The sequence below is a fragment of the Neofelis nebulosa genome, chromosome 1 (assembly GCF_028018385.1).
Source record: "Neofelis nebulosa isolate mNeoNeb1 chromosome 1, mNeoNeb1.pri, whole genome shotgun sequence".
In the NCBI taxonomy this organism is placed as follows: domain Eukaryota; kingdom Metazoa; phylum Chordata; class Mammalia; order Carnivora; family Felidae; genus Neofelis; species Neofelis nebulosa.
Genome location: NC_080782.1, coordinates 151,074,004 through 151,096,056, shown reverse-complemented (window position 1 = coordinate 151,096,056; position 22,053 = coordinate 151,074,004). Strand labels below are relative to the sequence as shown.

Sequence of the window (22,053 nt, the reverse complement as noted above, 5' to 3'; positions counted from 1 at the left end):
CCAGGCTTAAGCGAGGCCCCAAGGATCTATACCTGAGACACAGTACATTGTGATGCAACCCAGCATTAGAAAGCAGTTTTGCTTATCAGAGAAAGACACTATAAGTCAGCAAACCAATGTTTTATTCCCAAAGTTCTGCCCTCTATTTCTAGCGGGTGCCAATGGTCACCTGCCACACTCGCACCAGGTTGTCCGTGTAGCCAGCAAACAGAGTCTGCAAGGGAGAAATGACAGTGATAGGTCATGTCAGAGCCATGGAACTCTGCATTCCCTTCTTTTAAGACCCCCAATCTTCTAACCACCAGGTTGTAGGTGGTATGTATTCCTAGAGGAAGCAACAGCTGGTAGTAAGGACTCATACTCTTGTAAAATGATTAAGTTATCCAAAGTGTTAACTGAAGGTAGGTAATCATTGCTTGTTAGATCAATTTTCCTTCCAGTGCAGGAACATGTACTCTGTTCACTGGTAGAGCTAATTTGGTTCTCTCAAATCAACCTGGCTAGTTTTGTGGTTTCATTTTATGTCAAAGACATTCCAAGAGCAAAGAGGAGGAGAGAAAAGGTAAAAGCTGAGTCACTTAAGCAGAGACCCACTTACCTGGCCATCAGCAGACCAGGCCAGAGAAGTACACTGGGGTGGCTCTGCCTTGCTGCTGGTACTGATAACTTCCTGCTTCAGTTCATCTACAATGATCTTGCCTTCCAAGTCCTGGGAAAGGGGCAAAATCAAGGTCAGGAGGGTTTCTACTACAAGTATCCAAGGAATAGAGACCAAGGATGTTGTGAAACAGCCTAAAATGCATAGGACTGTCTCCCCTCCCCCCACCAAATTATCTAGACCAAAAGGTTGATTATGCTGAGACTGAATAAATTGCTGTAATTTGTGACACCCTTTAGTAGGTAAGTATCGTGCACCACTGCAAATCCCAATCCTAGCAAGTTGTAACTTGCTCTTCCTGGGTCTCCACTGATAGCCTGATGATCAGCAGTTGTTCAGGAAGCTCGAATCCCAGCAGTGACGTATCAGGAAATCACAACATTGCCATGGCTCACAAGAGTAAAGCCAGGAGCTCGGCCCTCAACTGTAGCCCACACTCACCCAGATCTTGATGCTGGGGCCTGTGGCAGCACAGAGCCAGTATCGGTTAGGACTGAAGCACAGGGCATTGATGATGTCCCCACCATCTAGTGTATAAAGGTGCTTGCCTTCGTTAAGGTCCCACAGCATAGCCTGGCCATCCTGAGAAGAGGAAAGGGGAGTCAGGGTAATATGAAACCTATTCCAGGTGTTAATCTCAACTGTCAAGATTCTGTCTTAATTCTTATTCTCCCTCCCACAACTTCCCCAAATCTAATGATTCAAATACCAGGATATCTCTGAATGCCCCTCCGTTAATGCATGACACCCCATCAACCCTACCAAGGCCCTGACAATTTCTAAAATCACTACAATCAGTTCTGAAAACAGAATTCTAATAATATCAACAGCTTTAAGAAACCAGCTTTACTGAAAACAATCTTTTAAACAGTATGGTGTATATAATTTTTAGAAAACAATTTTCACAAACATTTACTCTTGGATTGCTACCTTATTATCAAGTATTTTTTTAAAAAAAACACTGTCCCCCATTGAGTAGAATACTCCCAGCTCCTGAACATACCTTCCCTCCAGAAGCACAGAGGGATCCATCTGGAGAGACTGTCACAGTGTTCAGGTAGCCTGTGTGGCCGATGTGATTGGTCTTCAGCTTGCAGTTTGCCAGGTTCCATACCTAGATATGGGAGGGTTGGGGGTAAAAGGTGAAAAACCTGGCTCCGAATCCACTGGGGTCAGGAGGGCTCAAGACAAAAAAGGCATGGCACCTTCTTTAAAAGCATTTCTGGATATGGTGGCCATTTTTCATTCTACCAGTAACAAAAAAGGTTAAAGAATTTGTCTTGGTCACCTAAGGACAATCAAGATTAAATAAAGAATGCTTCGTTGCTCTACAAGGGATATTGGGTTCAATTAACTACTCCACACCAAGTATCAAAAACTAATAGTTAGAAAACAGCAATAGGAAACGTCAACTGAGGAATAAAGCTTTCAAAGTTAGAACTTATGACCATCTACGAGGCAATGGGAACATTCTGGCTGGTAAAAGCCCTACATCCTGACTTCAAGCTCACCTTGACCAGCTTGTCCCAGCCACAGGAGACAATGATGGGATTGCTGCTATTGGGTGAAAAGCGGACACAAGACACCCACTCCGAATGGCTCTCATCCTAGAGGACAGAAAAGAAATAAGGAGAAACTATCCTGTCCCATGAAACTACACCCCTCACCCCTTCCCTCAGTTACATGGGAGGTACACTGATGGCTTTGCACTCACATCCCTGGAACCCAAACCTTTAATATCAACAGAACCCCTTTGGAGCCCAAGCCAGGCTTGAAATCACCACATAATGCCAAGGTTAAGAAGGATGGGAGAGAATCATGTGCTTTCTGCATGTGCCTTCACTGTTACCTGGACAGTATATTTGCATACACCCAGAGTATTCCACAGCTTGATGGTTTTATCTCGGGAGCCAGAGACAATTTGGCGGTTGTCGGAGGAGAAAGCCACACTCAGCACATCCTTGGTATGTCCTACAAATCTGCGTGTGGTGGTACCCCTAAGGAGGAGGACTTGGTCAGTCTCTAGACTCTGCAAACATTCTTCCACATCAGACTGCTTCCCTGGTCTTACTGGAGCTGCCATTACTCACATGACCCTGGACATGGGTCTGATCACAACATGGGTTGAGCATATGCCAGAGAATCCCTTCAGAATTGCAGGACATGTCCTCACTCCCACATGGGGATTGGCTGACAATGTCATCTGTCATCACTAGGATCCTCCATTATGCCTGACCATCCAAAGACTGAGCTCCCAAGATAAAACATGTTCAAACCCTTGCCTACTCTCAACCACAGTATGTGGCAAAACTGCTCAACCAGCCCACTCTGAAGCAACTCTGCAAAAGTAATTAAAAGCAGCAAGGATGGAAGCCAAGCAACCCAACTATCTTCTCTATGTATGCCCTGCCTTACAGTTCCCACAATGAACCTCACTGTCCTTTGGAAACCACCTCCCAACAGCATCTACCTCATTTCTGCCCAGCTTTTCCCCAGTGCCCCAGAGTTAAATGAGCAGCTACTTGCGTTGTGAGATCCCAAAGACGAAGGGTTCCATCCCAGGAGCCTGAGAGGGCAAACTGGCCATCTGAGGAGATGACCACGTCACTAACGAAGTGGGAATGACCCCGAAGAGCACGCTGTGGGATGCCATAATTGGTCTCATCCCTGGTCAGCTTCCACATGATGATAGTCTTATCTAAGGGGAGGTAACACAAAATCCAGTGAGGAATCCCACAGCCCACTCACTGACCTACTGGATAATCCAGGATCCCTCAAGGTCATTGGTGGATTTACAAGAAATTAAGGACACTCAAGGGGGGAGGGGACCCCAAGCGAGAGCGCTGTCATTAGTCAAAGCTAAGTGATTCATTATTCCAAAAAAAAGTCAAGTAGAACTAAGCAACGCCACTAGAATTAAACTTAGGTGTGGAGGCCTTTAGCAGATTATGGATGCCTTATTGTGACATTCATAACAGTCCAATGTCTGAATTTTATTCTGAGGTCTAATACATAAACACTGCTGCTTGGGTGTGGGAAGACTGAATGTGGGCTTCCTACAACTACCACTGAGGGTGCCAGAAGTACTGGATTTAGTTGATTTACACACTACAAGGCTGGAAGCTTTCACTGAAACGTGTTGGGACTCGACACGCTTTCCGATTAAGCGTCAGACATGATCCTAACCTCAGACTGTTTTTAATAGCGTGGGGGCAAACAATAGCGTGTTCATTCAAACAAGAGAATGACAAGAAAAAAAAGGCAGAAAAGACAAGACACGGGCTTGCAAGGAGATTGGCATCACGACTCCCCTTGGGAGTCCATCCAGGAAAAACTAGGCACAGGGCCGGGCGGCAGCTCAGAAACAGCCTCTGGGTCTCAGCATGGGCACTCAGATGGCATGTTGGGGTCATCACCGCCCCGCCCGACCCGTATAGGCTCTTGCACACTTAGCCACATCTGCGAGGAGGCGGGCAAGAAATAAAACCCCAATCCTGCAATCCTAGCAGCCACGAGCTGATCTATGTCTCGGCCTTTGCAAAGTGGAAAATGCCTCACGGGCTCATCCAGGCTGAGACTTAGGCCCGGGTCCGCATGCCCCACCTCGCAGGCGGACGGAGTTTTCCGGACCGCCAACTCGCGATCCACTGGAAACAACAGGCGACACGCGCAACCCACTTATCTTTCAACCCCTTGCCCCGCACCTCAGCCCGTACCTCGAGAAGCGGACAGTATCATGTCCGGGAACTGGGGGGTGGTGGCGATCTGAGTCACCCAGCCGTTGTGGCCCTTGAGGGTGCCACGAAGTGTCATCTGCTCAGTCATGGCGGCGGGGAGTGCGGGTGTCGCCGGGGCGACAAGGATGGAGTTGGATAGCTCAGAGACTAGCACCACAGCCACTCGCACCGCGGCTCTGCAGAGGAAAAGAGAGAGAAGGCACCCCACCGGAACCGGAAATACCCGTCCGCTCCAACAAAATGGCGGCCCCCATGATTCATTTCTGCTTAAGATGGCGGCGCCAGGTGGGGCATAGGGGCAGGTGAAATGATAAAACTTCATGGTCCCCTTCCGCCACGCATTATAGTTTAGCTGTGCCATACAAAAAACATTCTGAAACCAACTCTGTCAAGTGTTTTAAAGAATCCATCAAACGTTCACTGGGGCGTGATGTTTAAGAAGCGGAAGAGGGGAAGTGCACGGCACATTCCCGTCAGGATCGCCCAGCACCTTTGGTATTCCCATGTGGCACAGCCCGAGCTCCGCCCTTTCCGCAGGGTGGCTCGGAGGGCAACGCTGAGGGAGCTTAATTTCTGGGTGAGAACTGCGAGAAATGGTAAGCGATATGAAAAATATGGTATTAAATTTTTTTAAATACACTGTGCTCAGGTGAATTATTAAACCCTAACAGACTTCTGTCTCAGAGAGCAGCTCTTTCATCAAGGGGTTTTTGCTCTTAGGGAATTGGCTGAGGCACTCCCTGTTCGGAAGGGCTTAGTCCAGGCAGGAGTTAAGACGAAAATGGGTTACGGTGCGGAAAAGCGGGGAGGAACGAAAAATCGGTCCGTGGGCCGCTAATCGTTCACCGAGCTCTCGTCTAGGCAGGAGTGCAGAGAGCCGTCATAGAAACTGAACGTCCGCGAGAGGAAAGGCCTCCGGGTTCTGAATTCTGGGGACTCGGGTCCAAAGCCGCTCTGGGCCTAACCACCTCACAGAAAGGCCGGCTGGGGGGTCCAGGCGTGCCCCCAAGGAGGTGTCCTCAGACTGGGAAGCAGTGGAACATGGTTGCCTGGCTGGCTACCGCCCTCCCATTTAACCTCATGGTATGTGAGTATGTAGTGCCTCCCGCTACGGCACATTCTTGAAATTAAGATATGATGCTGGCTGGCAGCGCCTCTCTCAAGTATTTTTAATTTTATTTTTTTAAAGTTTATTTATTTTAAGAGAGAGAGGGAGGTGCACATGAACGGGGGTGGGGGCAGAGAGAGAAGGAGAGAGAATATTCAGGCAGGCTCCATGCTCTCGGCAGAACGCTGGACACTGGGATCGAACTCACTAATCCTGAGATCATGACCTGAATCAAAATCCAGATTCAGATGCTTAACTGACTGAGCCACCCAGGTGCCCCTCAAATATTTTTTAAATGGGGGAGAGGGGGGTTGCACAGACCAGGATGATAGCAGTGACTATCATTTATGCAAAATAAGGGGGGATTATACATAATTATTTTGTTTGTAATGTGTATTATTTTTAGTTTCACATCTGTAAAATGAAGTTGGAAACAATAGTATCAACCTAAAACGGTGTTGAGGAGAGTAAGTGAGTTAGGTAAAGCACCCAGGGACGCCTTGGTGGCTCAGTCAGTTAATCGACCGATTCTGGATTTTGGCCCAGGTCATGATCTCACAGTTAGTGAGTTTGAACCCCGTGTCCAGCTTTGCACAGAGAGCACGGAGCCAGCTTGGGATTCTGTCCTCTCTCTGCCCCTCCCCTGCTTGTGCTCTATCTCTATCTATCAATCAATCAATCAATCAATCAGTCAATAAATGTAAAGCCGCCCAGAATGGTGCCTGGCAGAGTAAATGCAGGCAAACTTAGCATTTCTTTGGTACCAGTTCCTGTTTTAGGTCTTGGGGGAATACACCTGTGAGCCAAGACGCTGGGGACCTGGACCTGGTTTTTTTTTTTTTTTTCCTTTTTTTTGGGTTTACATTTGATGGGGTGAGTGGAACGGAGATTGAGAGAGAGATTGGAGCAAAGAGAGGAAGGAGAAGTAGGATACAGCCCTGTGGCTATATGAAAAGTTAATGTTCCAATAATGGAAAGTATGTGGGAGGAGATGTAGTGGAGAGACAGTCAGTGCAAAAGTCTTGAACTGGATTGTTGCAGGTGCTGAAACTCAAACCCTGAGATGGAGGTAAGGGGCAATTGACAAGAGGGCCAGCAGGCTTGGGGAAGAATCATGGCTCTTCAGGACGCTGTCCTGACTGTGCTTCAAGGGTCCCAGTCATGTATGTCACCCACCACCATAGCACCCCCAATTAGCTGTCTTCTTGCTTTTCCAACAATATAGTCCAACTCGACTTCGACCCATGTATTTTGTTTCTCCTCTGGTCGTGGGAGACTCTTACCTTCACCCGCACCAATATCCAGCTTGCTGTTAATAACTGGGGTCATGCCAAGTGCCCTGGGCACTTGGCACAAATGGAGAGGTGAGAGATTCCACGCATCATCTAGTAGAGATGCTCAGCGCAAGCACTCCCCTGGCTGTTGACCTGTATATGCAGAGGATTTCCTCAGTTCAAGAACACGAGTTCTTCGTCTCCTATCTCCACTCCCTAAAGAGATCATTGCTCAGTCACTTTATGTTTACCCGCCTGGAGAAATACCATTTGGCTCTCAGTTTTCTTGAATTTTGCCAGGGAGCCACTGTGGAATCAGCATCCCTGAGGCAGGGCCAAGGGTGCAGGTTTAAAACGAGCCTCCCAGGTCTTACTCAAGGACGACGTTCAAGGACGACGTGTCTAGGCATCTCTCAGTTCCTTTCCAGAAGAGGGCGGTTCCCAGGCTAGCCCCGCCCTCCCCCAGTCCCATCTTTGGCTGGCCCCTTCACGGAGTCCTCCCTGCCGCCTACCGAGCTCGAAATTTCTGGAAGTGTCCTTGACTTCCCATAATTCCGTGGGCCTCTTCGTACACCAGCTCCTTGCTCTGTAAGAGGATTGTGTTAGCGCCCCATCCTATGCGGCCAAGGGGGGAGGGTAATTCGAGTTTTCTTCTGGAGCCTATTAGTACCGGTCTGGCAATGCCAGAGGAGAAGGAGAAATGGAATGTAGTGGACTTCCCCAGACGACCAGATTACAGGTTTTGGGCTTTCCCCCTCGGAGTTTTCCTCCAGTTACTGCCTGGCCTCCCGGCAAGCCACAAAGTCATTGAAGAGCATTCCTGAACCGAGGGAGGCATGGCCCCGATTCTGGGTGTAGCGAGGGGCAGGAAGGAGGGTGCAGCGGCAGCCTTTCCTTCTCAGCCCCAGCTGGAGTTGAGCCCCATACACACCTGCTTCCCTCTGGGTCCCCATGGTTCCCAGTTAGGCATATGGGCTCACCTGGACTCCTCACACCTCAAGCCCTGCCCCTTCCAGTGGGATGACTCCCCTTGGCTACAGGATGCACAGTTCCCACAACGGGTCTATTGTGGCTGGCCTTTTCATTCCAGATGTCTTTGATCTGGCCTCTAGGAGGTGGAAGCCTGCTGGAGGGCCCCACCTGGCCTTTGGGAGAATTTCTCTGCAGAGCCTTCTTTCTGCTCCTCAGGCTGCCCCTCCTGGAGGGTTCCCCACCCACTTCTAGTCCCAGTCCCTGGGCTGCTCCCTTGTCTCCCACATCCTCACTGGCACCACTTCCATTCCCACACAAGGTAAGCATCCTAAGGGAGAAATTGGAGATGCTCTTTCAAGGAAGTCTGTCTTTTCTGCTGGGAATTCCTAAGACTCATACAGCTGGGAGAAGCCCCTCTGGTTTCCCTGCTAGAGGTCCATAGCCTCTCTTTTAGGAACAGACCTCTATTCCCTCCTGTCAGCATTCAGGAGGTGAGACAGGTCTTCCCTTGAATGTGGTGGTGATGACTATTGTGGGTGATAGGTGAAGGGCTGAGGGAAAAGGATGTGGCCAAGACCGGAGGGCCCACTGCCAGCTAAAGCGGGTGACTTCCCTTCATTCTACTGTTTCTTGGCAGTTTCAGTGTGGTTGGCTCTGGCCCATACTTACTTTTTTTTTTTTTAATTTTTAATGTTTATTTATTTTTGGGAGACAGAGAGAGTGCGGGAGGGGCAGAGAGAGAGGGAGACACAGAATCCAAAGCAGGCTTCAGGCCCCAAGCTGTCAGCACAGAGCCTGATGCGGGGCTTGAACCCACAAACCGTGGGATCATGACCTGGGCTGAAGTCGGACACTCAACTGACTAAGCCACCCAGGTACCCCTGGCCCATACTCCTTTTGTGGGTACACTGGCTCTCCCCTGCTCCTCCCAACTATCAGTTCTCTCCTACACAGAACACACACCTTGTTCTGCCGGGAAGGCCCACCATATTCCACCTCCACTGTTCTTTTCTTTGTTTTTTTAATGTTTATTCATTTTTGAGGGAGAGAGAAACAAACTGTGGGCAGGGGAGGGGCAGAGAGAAAGAGAAACACAGAATCTGAAGCAGGCTCCAGGCTCCAAGCTGTCAGCACAGAGCCCAACAGGGGGCTCGAACTCACCAACCACAAATCATTAACTGAGTTGAAGTTGGATGCTTAACCGACGGAGCCACCCAGGCACCCCTCACCCCCACTTTTCTTAATCTAAGCTTCCTTCAGGTCTCAACTCAGGTTGCCACCCCAGAGAAACCCTCTGTGACCCTCAAGTCTAAGTTAGGCTTCTGGTTTCATACCCTCATAGTGATGGTGTGCTGGGCCTGCATAGCCCTTAGCTCAGTTTCCCCTTATTTGAATCCCTCAGGGATTTTCTCAGTGCCCTGAGGTCAGGGACTGGTCTGTTTGGGCTCATATGCTGCATTTGCTGGTAGAGGGTTTGGTTGTAGAAGATTCCGATCTTGGTAACTAGCCTCACAGGCTAAGTAGTTAAGGGCAAGTAGTTAAAAGGTGTTCCAGGCAGAGGATCACCATTGGGAGGGGTTAGAGTGGTTTGCATGCAGAAGTTTTAGAGGGATAGTTTCAAATGGGAAGGTAGGAGAGAGTGAAACCCAAGGTGGCCAGAGAGCCTCTATCAGGAAGGAGTTGACTACTAAGGAATCTGGATTTGTCTTGAGGCCTAGGTCTTTCTCTTTAGGATTATCTCATCCCTCTCCTGCCTAGACTTAATTTTGTTGTAAAGTGTTTGGTCTCAGAATGGAGGGTAGGTTGAAGGTTGAAGGAAGACTAGAAACGACAAGAGTTCAGAAGTCAGACAAGGGGGTTTGTAGGAGGGTCATGAGAGTCCTATGAAAGGAGAGACTGAGTGAGGACTTACCAATGGCCTTATGATGAGGGATTCAACATGTCTAATCCATCTGTCTCCTCCCTACCCCACCTTCTTCACTCCAGTATCTAGAATTGGGCTCTGATTATAGAAACTAATTCATGATTGAGGCCTAAAGAATTAAGCTGAAAAAGATTAGAAAGAAACATGGGAAGTTCTGTTCTTATTGTAGGTTCTATTGCTTTCTTCCTGGTGAGAGGCAGGGATATGTTATTAAGTCAAAGCCAGGAACAGATCTTGCAAAAAAGCACATATCATTTCCTTATGTCTCTGGATAAATATTCATTGCCCATCTTAGGCAGAAGTCTGAAGTCTAATAGTGAAAGCTGCTAAGGCATTCTGTTGGGTTTTCCCTGGGAGATGGACTGTGGGTTCTCCAGGCCCTAGGTACTTCAGCAGATGTACAGCAAGAGGCTGTGGAAGTGGGTGTGGTCCAGGCAGGTGACTACAGGCCAGGTAGAATTATAAGACATGCTAGGAGAAGGCAAACCTCTGGCTTGTTAAAGGATTTAAAACAACATTAGGTGGTAGGAAGAAACAAAAGATGACCCAAGGTGCCTTTTTTCAGCTTTCTCCTGGAAGACAATTTCATATGAACTAGGGTTGGGAAGGTATGTTAAAATGGAACCTTAAGACTGGCTAGCTTACCACACTGTAAGAGGGCTGAAGAGAAAACAGTTCTTTCTACTCATACTTGGATTAAATAGCCAGAGCTTGCTGAGAAATTCCATCCTTTGCTGGACAGGGTAGACAGAGGATTCTATCTGATTAGGAAATGGCAGACAAAAAAGGGCAGGACCCCTAGGGGTCTTCTTCCAGGTGACCTGGGTCCTTCATCTTTGTGGGGCCCTGCTTCATACCAGGTGGAATAGTCAATGAGAAGTCTCTGACCAACTCTGCTGAGTCCTTTAGGATGGGGTAAAAGACTGGGAAGGCCTAAGCATGATCCTCAGTAGCTATGGAAGAATAAGCCTCAGTAGCTATGGAAGAATAAGACCTATTCTTTAAGGCTATTTCTAGCTCAAATCTCTGAGGTATCCATTTTCCTGCTTCTTTGGAAGGGATAGAAGTGGGGAGAAGAGTAGTAACTTAGCGGCCCATTTCCTTCCTTCTTTGCTGGTCTCCTGTCACAGCTCCTACACTTCTCACATTGTAAGATGAGCTATTTCCCTATGCCTGGGGTTCTCATATTATACCGCTGAGGACTCTGGTTTGTGGGCAAAGACTATATAATTAAAAGTTAAATTTGTCACCACTTTTAGCTCTCCTCCTTTTCAGCCCTGTTATTCCTAAAACCTCTCACTTCCTCTTTTCTTATTTAGCACTGCCAGCACAAACTGCTTTCCCTTCTAGGACTCCATGATCTCCTTACCACTCTCTGTCAGGATTTAGGTGTGAGAGGAAAAAGGGAAGAACCCACTTACCTACTTTAATGCTAGGTTTTGCCCCACATCCCACTTTCAAAAAGTCAGGCACCAAATAAAACCTTATTTATACTTCTTTCCCCTCCTATTTTGAGGCCCCAGCTTTGGCTTTTTTGGGAAAGAGGGTAATGCAGTTTCTTTTTTAGCTGCCTTCCCATTAGAGTTCCTTATCACATTTCTCACATGTGATCCCCATGAATCACAAGTGGAACTGTTCAAGGCTGTTTTAGTCAGATTTTTAAAAAAAAAATGTAAGAAGGCCTTTATTTATTTATTTTAATGTTATTTATTTTTGAGAGAGAAAGACAGAGCGTGAGCAGGGGAGGGGTAGAGAGAGAGAGGGAGACACAGAATCTGAAGCAGGCTCCAGGCTCTGAGCTGTCGGCACAGAGCCTGATGTGGGGCTCGAACTCACAAACTGAAAGATCATGACCAGAGCCAAAGTCGGATGCTCAACTGACTGAGCCACTTTCTTTTATGTATTTGCTTCTGTGCCAAAAAATATCACCTTTGAGCCTGCCTCTTCTGATGGGGAAAAGAAAGTTGTCTCATTTCTTTTTCATCTTTCCTTTGGACTTGCCTCTATTCCTGAGTCCTAGGAAGGACCACAATTCAACGTGCCTTCTTTCTATGGAACTATACAATTCAATATAACTTGATAGCCACTAGTGGCTATTTCAAATTAATTAAAATTAAATACAATTAAAAATTCAGTTCCTGAGTTGCACTAGACACATTTCAAGAGCTTAAGTCATATGTAGCTACTATATCAAATAGCATAGATTTAGAATACTTCCATTGTTGCAAAGTGCTTTCAGACCTGGTATAACAGCCTAATGTCTTGTGTCCCCCTTTTTGTAATCTTTTATCAGTCAATAAATATTTGTAATAACTTTCATTGTTCCAGAATTAACTTTCAGAGGGGGTCAGGAGTTGGGGGTGGGACAGCATAGAATCTGTAGGTCCTATAAAGATTTCTGGAGGCATGGCATAGGGGCCAGAGGTTGGTGGCTAGTAGAGGAGACTCAGGTTTTAAGGAAGTGCTTTAGGGGTTGACGTTATACTTATTAAAGCAGGGCCACCCCACTCCACCAGGAGCAGGCAGGCTCTGGTTTTGTAAATTCTGCATAATACTTAAAAATCAAAACAAAAAATGACTGTCCTGTAGCCCTGCTGAAACTGATATTTGCTGAAGTGATTGTCTTTTATTACTCATCATTTCTAGATCTTGATTTCATACATTGCTTTATCTGTCATAGGCCTTGCTCTCCCAAATGGCAGTGACATATGCAGCTCTGGCTTAAAAAAAAAGTTTGCTGGGGTGCCTGAGTGGCTCAGTCGGTTGAGCATCCGACTTCGTCTCAGGTCATGATGATCTTGCACTCTGTGAGTTCGGGCCCTGTGTTAGGCTCTGTGCTGACAGCTCAGAGCCTGGAGCCTGCTTCGAATTCTGGGTCTCCCTCTCTCTCTGCCTCTCCCCCACTCATGCTCTGTCTCTCTCTCTCTCTCTCTCTCTCTCTCTCTCTGTCAAAAATAAACAAACATTAAAAAAAAATTTTTTTTTTTAAAGTTTGCTGACTTTGCCACCTGCCTGCCAAGAGCTGGGAGAAGTAGGGGTCATATCAATTAATACACTGATGCTAAGACCGTTTAATAAGGTTCTAGGTAGGTGGGGCTATTTTTCCATTGAACACTTTTTTTAAAAAGATAATATTAATTTAAATTTAATTTCACAGAGCACAAGCAAGCAGGGGAAGGGCATAGAGAGCAGGGGACAGAGGATCCAAAACAGGTTCTGTGCTGACAGCAGATAGCCTGATATGGGGCTTAAACTCACAAACCATGAGATCATGACCTGAGCCGTTGTCAGATGCTGACTGAGTCATCCTGGTGCCCCATTGAACACTTTTAAACACCTATGTCAATCACTGGCTATAGGGCATAAGTAAAGCTGGTAATGGCACATCTGTGGATTTGACCACTTTCCCTGAGTCTAGACCAATGATTCTTAACCATGGATGATTTTGCTCCTGTCACCCCTCTCCATAAGACATTTGGAAATGTTGGGAGAGATTTGTGGTTGCCACAGCTGATGGAGGGGTGCTACTTACATCTGGTGGGTAGAGTCCAGGGAATGCTCCTAGGCATCCTATAATGCACAGGACAGCCCCAACCTGCAAAGAATTCTCTTATTCAAAATGTCATTAGTGCTGAGGTTGAGAAACGCTGGTCTAGACTACAGTGTGGATCCGTTCTTCATGCCAAGACTAATCATGAGGTCCAGGCTCAGCAAGAATCTATTAAATTGGGAAAGAAAAAAATTAGGAGTCAGTGAACTGTGGCCTCCACAAAACTGAAGAGCAGGTATAACTAGAGTGTGTTTAACTGCATTAGGAGGCAAAGAGCTAAGGTCATAGTGCAGTTTAAAGTGAGGGTTTCAGATAAGTAGCAAGTCTGTAAAGATGAGGTCCCAGGTACAACCATAGGAGTAGTGAGGACCAAGTTTAAACAGTCTGACTTGTGATACAACAGTCAATAGCTGAACCTAGTAGGGAAAACGTTCAATAAATAGATGAATATCTGGTGAATATGGATATACCAGTTTTTCCTTAACGTTTTTGGAACCCATAGCTCTACTTTTCATATATGTAAAAATTTCACATTTTCCCTCCAGTGTTATTTAAAATTTCACAAGTATCATGACTAAAAATCAAAGCAAGGGTAATTTTGGAAGGCAAAAATTTATTCAGATGATGTGATAACTATGTCACTGTTAAAAGCCTTATCTTTCTTGGGTGGTGTAGAAGATATAACAAAACACAAGCTCCTTTAACAATACTCTTGTACTGTCCTCTCCCCACAGCTAGATATACTCCAACCCCCCCCCCCAAAAAAAGCTTTTAAGATGTAAAGAGAAAATGGAATAACAAATGGAACAAAGTCTTCACATATGCTTAGACATTTTATATCCCAATTTCTCTAGAGTATTTATCTGGAAGTTTCTAGTCAAAACAAACAGACTTAAAGTTCCACATACTCCTCTTAAAGGAATTGAACCAACCAACAGTTGAAAACATTCTTTATAAAAGCGACCCCAGGTAGGTTTTAAGAACAAGGTCAAGAACAATCACCCAAAATAGTTATGGGTATTTCATATTTTTGTCTTGAAATAACATTCAGAAATCTAGTCCTTGAAAGATTGGCCAAGCAAGTTAGACATTTTTAGCATGAGTTTGCTATGTGTAGCTGGATTTTTGGCAAGTTTTGCTTAAAGTATTTCATAATGAGAGTGATGTTGGTGTTTGCCTTTTGACATTTCAGGGTCAATGTATTTTAAGCTTCAATGCATTACATTCTGTCAAAAGTTCTAATTTTTGAAATTTTAAAGAACAAATTCTCTTTAGATGGTGTTCCAAAATCAGAGAGTTATTTTGTCATTGGTGTTTCAAAGTCAGTTCTGTCCATAAATTCAGCTGAGTACAGTTCTTTGACAACCAAGGAACCTTAGTACGTAAGAGAAAACACTCTCAATGGCATTCTGAACAGATCTTCAAAAATCAAGGCAAACTGGGATCAAATCTACTGTTTTTCACAAGGGTTATGCTGACAGCAAGGTGAAGATTTCCAGTAGATTATGGGCCAATCAGTGGAAGTGGATGCTTGGTGGGGATTGCTACAGTACATCTTACACACAGTTTTCTTCAGTTCTTGCCAAAAACCCAGATTTAGAACACTCCATTGCTGTAGCACCACCGAGTATACTCGTATAATTTTCTTCCAATTCAGTTCATTTGATACAGCTTCAAAAATACTGTTTTTAGTGGTCAAGTATTACGTTTATGAAACCACCACATCCACAGTTTTTAAAGCTTTATTTTTAAACATAAGCAAAGCACACTTTTTTTTTTCAGTAGATTCATCTCAACAGCAATGAAAGATGAGCTGAAGTTTTTAAAACCTGAAGTTTGATATGTTCAGTCATTATTTCAGAGTTAAGACTGTAGAAGTAGATGAAGAAAGTCTGGAATTCCTCAATTTCCTCTCAAAGTTGTGGCAGCACTTGGAATGCAAGGCTTCACAAATTTCTTCATTTTTTTCTCCTTTGCAATTAAAAGGGCTATTTAATATTATGCTTTCATAGCTTTTGGAAGATTGCTGTTAATATTCCAATACTGTCCAATCTTAAAGCTTCAGAGAATTGTGCTTTGCAGAATACTCAACTGTTTTTAATGGCATAAATTTAACAGTGTTTGGCATTGTGTCACTGCCCAACATTTTCAGGTAACTGGTAACTCAACTGAAGAAGATGACCCTATCTTCTGCATCATAACGTGAATATATACTTGATAAAAGCCTCAAATAACTTTTTGGCTGCCATATTTTGCTACCTCAAAGGAGAAAACAGAAAAAGGAGTACTGATGATGGAAGCATCTGGTCCCTCTTGCAGAACGATGAATGATTTTATTGGCGGCAGCTGGGTGGCAGGGCAATACAGGCATCCAGTTGTGCCTGAACCCCAACAAGTGAAATCTTTGTTCATTTCCTTTTTATACACCCATCTGCCGCCTAAAACCTGACACCATTTAATGGTGCCCTTGGTCAAATCTAAATGCTTTTACTTTCATAATCCTCTGATTCTATCTTGAAGAGTCAAGATGAACTCTAACTCATGGGATGGACAAAATGGAAGATGTAAATAAGTAAGCTTTTCAGAGCTAAAAAGCCTCTTTTTATACAAAATTAAACTTTAAAAGTACATTGACCTCGAAACAATATAATTGTCTTGGATATGCAAGAAAAATAGCAGTATAAATATTTAGCATCATACCCACAATGAACATCTGTGGCTACCCAACCTGTTCATATGCCTCATTAATTATAGGCCTTACTCTGAATGTTTCTTGTTCTATCTTTGTATTCCCACCAGCCAAGGAGTTCTTTTATAAATTATAACATTCCCCATATGTGCAATGCTAATATAACTTGTGGAGGGAGAGAGAAAGCCTTTCTCTCCTATTCCTGAAAAATCACTGACCTATTCCTTGAGTCTATGAGTAACAACTCCCTACTCAGTCCCTAAAACTAAAAAGCTTGATCACCTTCAAAGTAGATTAAAAAAATGTGTTCAAGTGGTAGCTGACAAGAATTCACTGTAACCAGAACTGTGTGGTGGATAATGCATAATATGAAATAAACCTTTATACAAAAATAGTTTCTTATAATGTTACCTATCATGAGAGTTTTCAGTAAAATTGTAAATTATGCTGCTGGTATATGTTGACCAATGAAAGGCAGTAACGAAACTACATTACCAATTACTAAAAGTTTATACATACATAAAATAAAAGTTTTAACATCTTCATTGTAATTCCTATGTTTGGCAATACCATCTACTTAAATTCTGGTATGTGTTTGAAAATAAAAGTTTTATTTTCTTTTAAATATTCTATATTTTGAAAGGAATTATCCCCAATTTGTTTAACTTGGTTTTGCTGTTTATGTTTACTGGTATGTTTTATAAATAATTCAAGTTTCAAGTGAGTGTTATCTGGCTTCCCTAGTTGAAAAGACCATCTCTTTTAACTTTCAGTGAAAATTGTGGTTTCAAAATCCTTACAGAAAATTCTAGCAGAGGAATGAAAGGTTACCTTCTTTCCTCAGGTTCACTGTACTAAAAACCAGAAGTATAGGACAGAGTTTCTTCTGGAGGCAAACTTTATTACCCTGGGGGAAAGCATGGTGCTAGGGTTGTCCTTAAAGTCAGGTTTGTATGATGAAATTAGCAGTGATTTGTAGTTAAGATTGTAGTGTCTCACTGTGCACTTACCAGTAACTAAATTGAAGGGTGATGATAATAGCTAATGTATGATGCCTTAGGACAACGTTTGTGTTTTGACTGCAACCCAGAGTAAGCAATACGTTTTACTGTGAGACCAAGTATACACAGGTGTACACATAATTTAAAGCTTTCATAAGACAATGTTTACCTTACTATGTTCCATGAACCCTGATATTTTCTGTTTAATTTTAAAATAATGCTGGGCATGACACATTTAAGACCCACTAATTGGTCAAAATCCACAACTGGAAAACCACTGCTGTAGGAGAACATGAGGAAATAGATTTTATAAACTGTAAAGCACACTTGAGATGTGAGCAGCTGCTAATGAATATCCAAGATAAAACTTTTGGGGCCTGAGATGTCCTCTCCTTCCTTGGGTACTGCTAGAAGTCACATTCACCTAGGCTTTTGGTAAGGAAGACATTATTTATGTGGTCATTGAGATAACTCTCTACTACTCAGGTCAGGAAAGCAATGTATTAACTAAATCAGAACCCAAAGCAAAGACAAATTACAGGAAAATCAAATAAAAGCAAACATCTGTTTAGTGCTTCATGGTTTATAAAAAACTTTCACGTACATGGTCTCTTTTAATTTTAACAAGCCTAGGGGAAAAGTAAAGGTAAGAGGTGGAGACCTGCCCAAGTTTAGACAGTAAGTGGCAGAGCCAGGTCATCTCATCCTAAATCCCTCACTCCTTTCATGATAAAATACCAGGAAAGGAGAGTGGTAAGGACATGAGACTTCTTTTGATCCATCATAAAGATGTTTATGTCCTCTGCCTCTCTCTACAGGGAAAACAGACCCCACTGAAGGTGAGGAAGCAACCTCAGATTTTGGGAAGGGGGTATGGCCAGTTGCACTTAGTCTATGACTCCTACCTGGCATTTCAGCATACCAAAACCAGCAATGTGTGTGTGTGTGTGTTTCCCCAGTCATCTGTTTTGACACTGCTTGTGCTCTGAGGTTTCAAATGTCTATTATGGTTCAAGTACTTAATGGCTTTCCATTCCTATGTGTTAAGGGTCTTGGAGTCTTGGTCAGGTACACCCTCAGTACTCAACAGAGTGAAATTTGGTACTAGGGACATGCCACTGATACTCAGATTGAAAGGGAATAACAACAGTGGTCAGCTTTGGTGCCTCTGCTCAGCTTCCTTTGGGGAAGCCAATCAGCCTCAGCCAGTGTGTCTCTTGTCCACATATGCCCATCTCTCTCCACTACTGTGCCCTTATGTCTCACAAAAAAGATTCAACTAGCAAGTATCTGCCTCCCAGCTGCCCTTGTTTTTCTCTTCACTCCCCTCACCCCCCCATTCTCCTTCCCCCCTTGTGCCTCTCACCTTGTACTGCTGCACCACCTCCTCCATTGGCACCACGCTGTGTTGTTTGTGGGTCCTGGATTCTCGGCACACCACACAGATAGCCTCTTTGTCCACTTCACAAAAAAGTTTCAGGGCTTCCTGGTGTTTGGAGCAGATGCCCTGATCATTCCCCCGACTTCCTCGATAAGGAGTGGGGCTCATCTGGCGAATTATCTGGACCATGTTGGCTAGCTGCAAGTTGGGACGAAAGCTGCGACGCTTAAAGCTCTTTCGGCACTGGGGACAGATGAACTGACGTGGAGGGGGCGGAGGAGGTGGGGGAGGTGGAGGAGGAGGAGGCAAGTGGGTGTCAGGATACAGCTCTTCGTCATCCTCGTATTCTTCCAATATCTCCTCTTCTGGGTAGACGTCAATTCTCAGGTCATGTCTCAAGCTTCCCAGGTAATAGTCCTGATCTTCCTCCTCTTCTTCCTCCTGGTCCCACACATAGTCCATGTCCCAATTCCTGACGCCACCGTCACCAACCCAGAGTTCATCATCTTCTTGGTCCTGGAACACCTCGTCAGCACTGCCCTGGTACAAAACCTCTTGAATAGAGTTGTCCCATACACCGGTGGCCCCCTCCACATCGTCGTCCTCGTCTTCTTCCCATCCATCTTCTTCCCCGTCCCTGTCTTCCTCATCTTCCTTGCCCCACAGTTGGGTCACACATCCTCGGCAGAAGTTGTGCCCACAGCCTATGGAAACGGGATCCTTGAAGTAATCCAGGCAGATGGCACACACCGCTTCCTCCTGAAGGGTCTGCATGGGGTTAGGAGTAGTGGCACAGCCAGCCATTTTAATGCGCAGCCTGGAGGTGTGGATGCGTCAACTCCGAGCTGAGGAGCGGGGAACGTGTCTGCAGGCTACGTGTCCAAGCTACGCTTGTGACCCAAGGTTTTTCTCTACACTGCTCTTCCTCCTCAGGCCGGCAAAGGAGCCTTACTCCCCTCCCTCAGGCTCTTCCCAGCTCAAGGCGCGAAAGCCCTCTGGCGCCGACTCAGCCGCCCTCCAAGAGGAGCGGGAGCGGAACCAGGCTGCAGCTTCCACTTTCCTTCCAGCCTCAGCTTGCAAATCCGGGTCCCGACACGTTTCTTGCCTCCCTCCAGGTTTGCCCGACCCAGCAGCGTCCTCCTCTGGTGGCGGCACTCCCCACCCAGCCCGAGGCGACAGAAAATGACGTAGGTGCTCTAACCCACACTCGGAAAGGGTAGACTGAGCCAATGGAGGACTACGTTCTCTATGATGCCCCAGGGGACGCGACAGTTGGGAGCCCTGACGGCCATCCAGCCGGTCCTGATAGGAAAGACTGGTGAGAATGGGCAGAAGTGGAAAGAGAATCAACAGACCATTACACCGCTCCACACCAGCCAGACACAGAGTGTCCAGCAGTCCCTCAGCCGAGGCAGTTCCCCGGACACGGACCCAAAAGGGTGGGGAGAGCGGCGTCCAAACTCGCGCTCTCGTGCACTTTCGGCCCTTCTAGCCTGAAGCCTTTGTGGTAGTGAGAACGCCCTCTCCACAGAGGCCACGCTCGAGGGTGTGGCCTGCAAGAACGCAGTGGGGTGGGGTTTGCGGTAGCGTGGAGTGGCTGTGAAATCAAACGATCTCGCGTGGGGACTCGTATACCTACAACTTTTCTCCTCAAACCAATTAATCCCTTACTACCTGCAGAGCCTCGGCTTTCTAGCCCTCATCTCTCCCGTTACGACTTCTATGTCCATCTCCACTGTCCTGCAACTTCTCAGATAACCTCAGACTCAGTATGCCCTACGCTGACTTATTCTATAGATCTTTTTGTCTTCATCAATAATGCTTCCATTTACCATCCCCTCACTTATCCATGCATGCATGCATGCATGAATACATCCACCCATCCACCCGCCCATTCATTTAATTAATGTCCATCATTAATTCATTTAATTCATCCATCTATCACATACATGCATAACCCATCCATTTATCCATCCACTTTATTATAGGAACAAAAACATGAGTAAGGCATGATCAGTCCCTTCAAGGTGTTCAGTTACAGGCGTGTGTTATCCTTAACCCAAGGATTTTACAAGGTTTGTTTTTCTTTCTTTCCTTGACCCTCATTAAGAAGTGCATTGCACATGTTAATCCAATACAGACTTGCACATATGTAACAGAAATAAGATTTCTGAAAATTGTTCTTTCCCTTATGGCAGTCAAGGCACCCTGATATGTTCTATTCTATTTTGCTTCAGTAAAATGCTGTTCAAGATCCACTGGTATGATTGTACCCCTCAGTAATTGCTCACTATTTGGTTTGAGGAACACCACCTGCCCTAATGGAATCTTCAAGGCACCCTGGAACCCCTGCTGTCCCTCTCTGAGCCCAAACTTGAACTGTAAATTCTACAGAGCAGGGATGGTAAATGTGCTGTTAACATTGTACATGCAGCTCATCTATCATAATGCTGAACATACAGCCTATCTGCTGAATAAATAGTAAACAAACACAACAAAATGCAACCATCAATCCTGCTGATTTTTATCTCCCCAAACCTAGGCCGATTTCTCTATCTCTTCCTGTCATCCTAGATCTGACCCTATCAGCTTCCAACTGGATACATTTCCTAAAGGGTCGTTTGCCCTCATTTCAGTCCATCCTGAAGCCACCAGAACCATCCACCTGAAATGGAAGTCTGACACACTCATGCTAGGCTGTTGGCCTCTATGTCTTTGGGCATGTTCTTCCACCTGGAAGGCTTTTGTTTCACTGGTTCACCCAGATAAAGCTCCTTAATTATCCTTCAGGTCTCTGCCTAGGCGTAACCTCTTGAAGGAGACGCTTCCCTGAGGCTCGTCCCAGACTGTGTTAGCACTCCAACTCTGTCACTTAACTCTGTGTGTGACTTTGGACTAGTTTCTTAACAACTGTGCTGCTATATCCCCATCTGCAAAATAAAGATGACAGCACACATGTATTAGAGTTGTTGTGAAGTTGGAATAATTGACATCTGTAAAGTAATTGGAACAGTGCCTACTGGGGCTATCTTTGTATCCCCATCACCTACTATTATATGCCCTTCCTGTAGTAGATGAGCCATAGAAGAAAGTCCTCCTCTTTGAAGGGTCAGGAGATTGGGACCCTGTGGTGAAAAATGTCCTACTGCCTGTCGCTTAGTGGTTTGGAAAACCTTATGTTTGGAGAGGGAGGGAGTTGAAACCCAGGCCTGGCCTGCCTACAGTGGGGCATCTATTGGTAGTGTTTATTTGTTAGGAAACTAACAAGTAAATTCCCATTATACAATCTGGGAGCCTTCCTAGAGGTCATGACCGAGCTGAGGAGCCACGAGGGGAAATCTGAACAAGAAGAACTGAAACTGCATTTCAAGGCTGAAATACTTACCCATCTCTGAATGCGGGTTGTACCCTACACATGGAATGGTAGGGGAACCAGCTGGGGAGTAGAACAAAAGAAGAGGGGCTGCTCAGAGTTGCATGCTCTTTGGACCCAACCAGCCATGTGCCCCTAGCAGAATTTTTAGGTTGGAGAAGCCCACACAAGAGTTCAACTGCAGATAATTAAATTTCAGTTCATGGTGACAAGGCAAGCCCTTGTCACAGACACTGGGGACCATTTGTCGGAGGTACTAGAGGGGCAGTCTAGCATTGGTTACATTGCCCAGGGGTTGACAAATCTGGCCCTCAGTTTCTTTTTGTAAACCCCAAGAGGTAAGAATGGTTTTTAAATTTTATTTTTTTTAAATTTTTTTAAATTTA

General features: G+C 45.3%; 2 protein-coding genes, 1 long non-coding RNA gene and 2 other non-coding genes across 8 annotated transcripts; 1 reads left to right on the top strand and 4 right to left on the bottom strand.

The window, feature by feature from the left end:
- Positions 1 to 105: 105 nt before the first annotated feature.
- On the bottom strand, positions 106 to 4,603 carry RACK1 (receptor for activated C kinase 1). Its single transcript, XM_058740138.1, has 8 exons — positions 4,375 to 4,603; positions 3,185 to 3,356; positions 2,508 to 2,655; positions 2,170 to 2,265; positions 1,662 to 1,772; positions 1,100 to 1,240; positions 599 to 709; positions 106 to 214 (listed from the first exon to the last, which is right to left on the bottom strand). The coding sequence occupies exons 1-8, from the start codon at positions 4,481 to 4,483 to the stop codon at positions 149 to 151; spliced, it is 954 nt and encodes a 317-aa protein (XP_058596121.1). The 5' UTR covers positions 4,484 to 4,603; the 3' UTR covers positions 106 to 148.
- On the bottom strand, positions 2,800 to 2,878 carry LOC131489874 (small nucleolar RNA SNORD96 family). Its single transcript, XR_009250786.1, has one exon. It is a non-coding gene; the product is annotated as a small nucleolar RNA SNORD96 family (small nucleolar RNA).
- On the bottom strand, positions 4,013 to 4,080 carry LOC131489936 (small nucleolar RNA SNORD95). Its single transcript, XR_009250837.1, has one exon. It is a non-coding gene; the product is annotated as a small nucleolar RNA SNORD95 (small nucleolar RNA).
- Positions 4,604 to 6,336: 1,733 nt separating the features above from the next.
- TRIM52 (tripartite motif containing 52) lies at positions 6,337 to 19,471 on the bottom strand. Of its 4 annotated transcripts, none has more exons than XM_058740170.1 (2): positions 18,280 to 19,470; positions 6,337 to 6,930 (listed from the first exon to the last, which is right to left on the bottom strand). In XM_058740170.1, the coding sequence occupies exons 1-2, from the start codon at positions 19,096 to 19,098 to the stop codon at positions 6,889 to 6,891; spliced, it is 861 nt and encodes a 286-aa protein (XP_058596153.1). In that variant the 5' UTR covers positions 19,099 to 19,470; the 3' UTR covers positions 6,337 to 6,888. The 4 variants fall into 4 exon arrangements, with proteins under 4 accessions (XP_058596153.1, XP_058596161.1, XP_058596147.1 ...); XM_058740178.1 differs by lacking the exon at positions 6,337 to 6,930 and adding an exon at positions 12,730 to 13,391 and having other exon boundaries at positions 18,280 to 19,468; XM_058740164.1 differs by lacking the exon at positions 6,337 to 6,930 and adding an exon at positions 13,817 to 15,194 and having other exon boundaries at positions 18,280 to 19,471.
- LOC131517703 (uncharacterized) lies at positions 6,925 to 16,544 on the top strand. Its single transcript, XR_009264751.1, has 2 exons — positions 6,925 to 8,068; positions 15,376 to 16,544. It is a non-coding gene; the product is annotated as an uncharacterized LOC131517703 (long non-coding RNA).
- Positions 19,472 to 22,053: the final 2,582 nt, after the last annotated feature.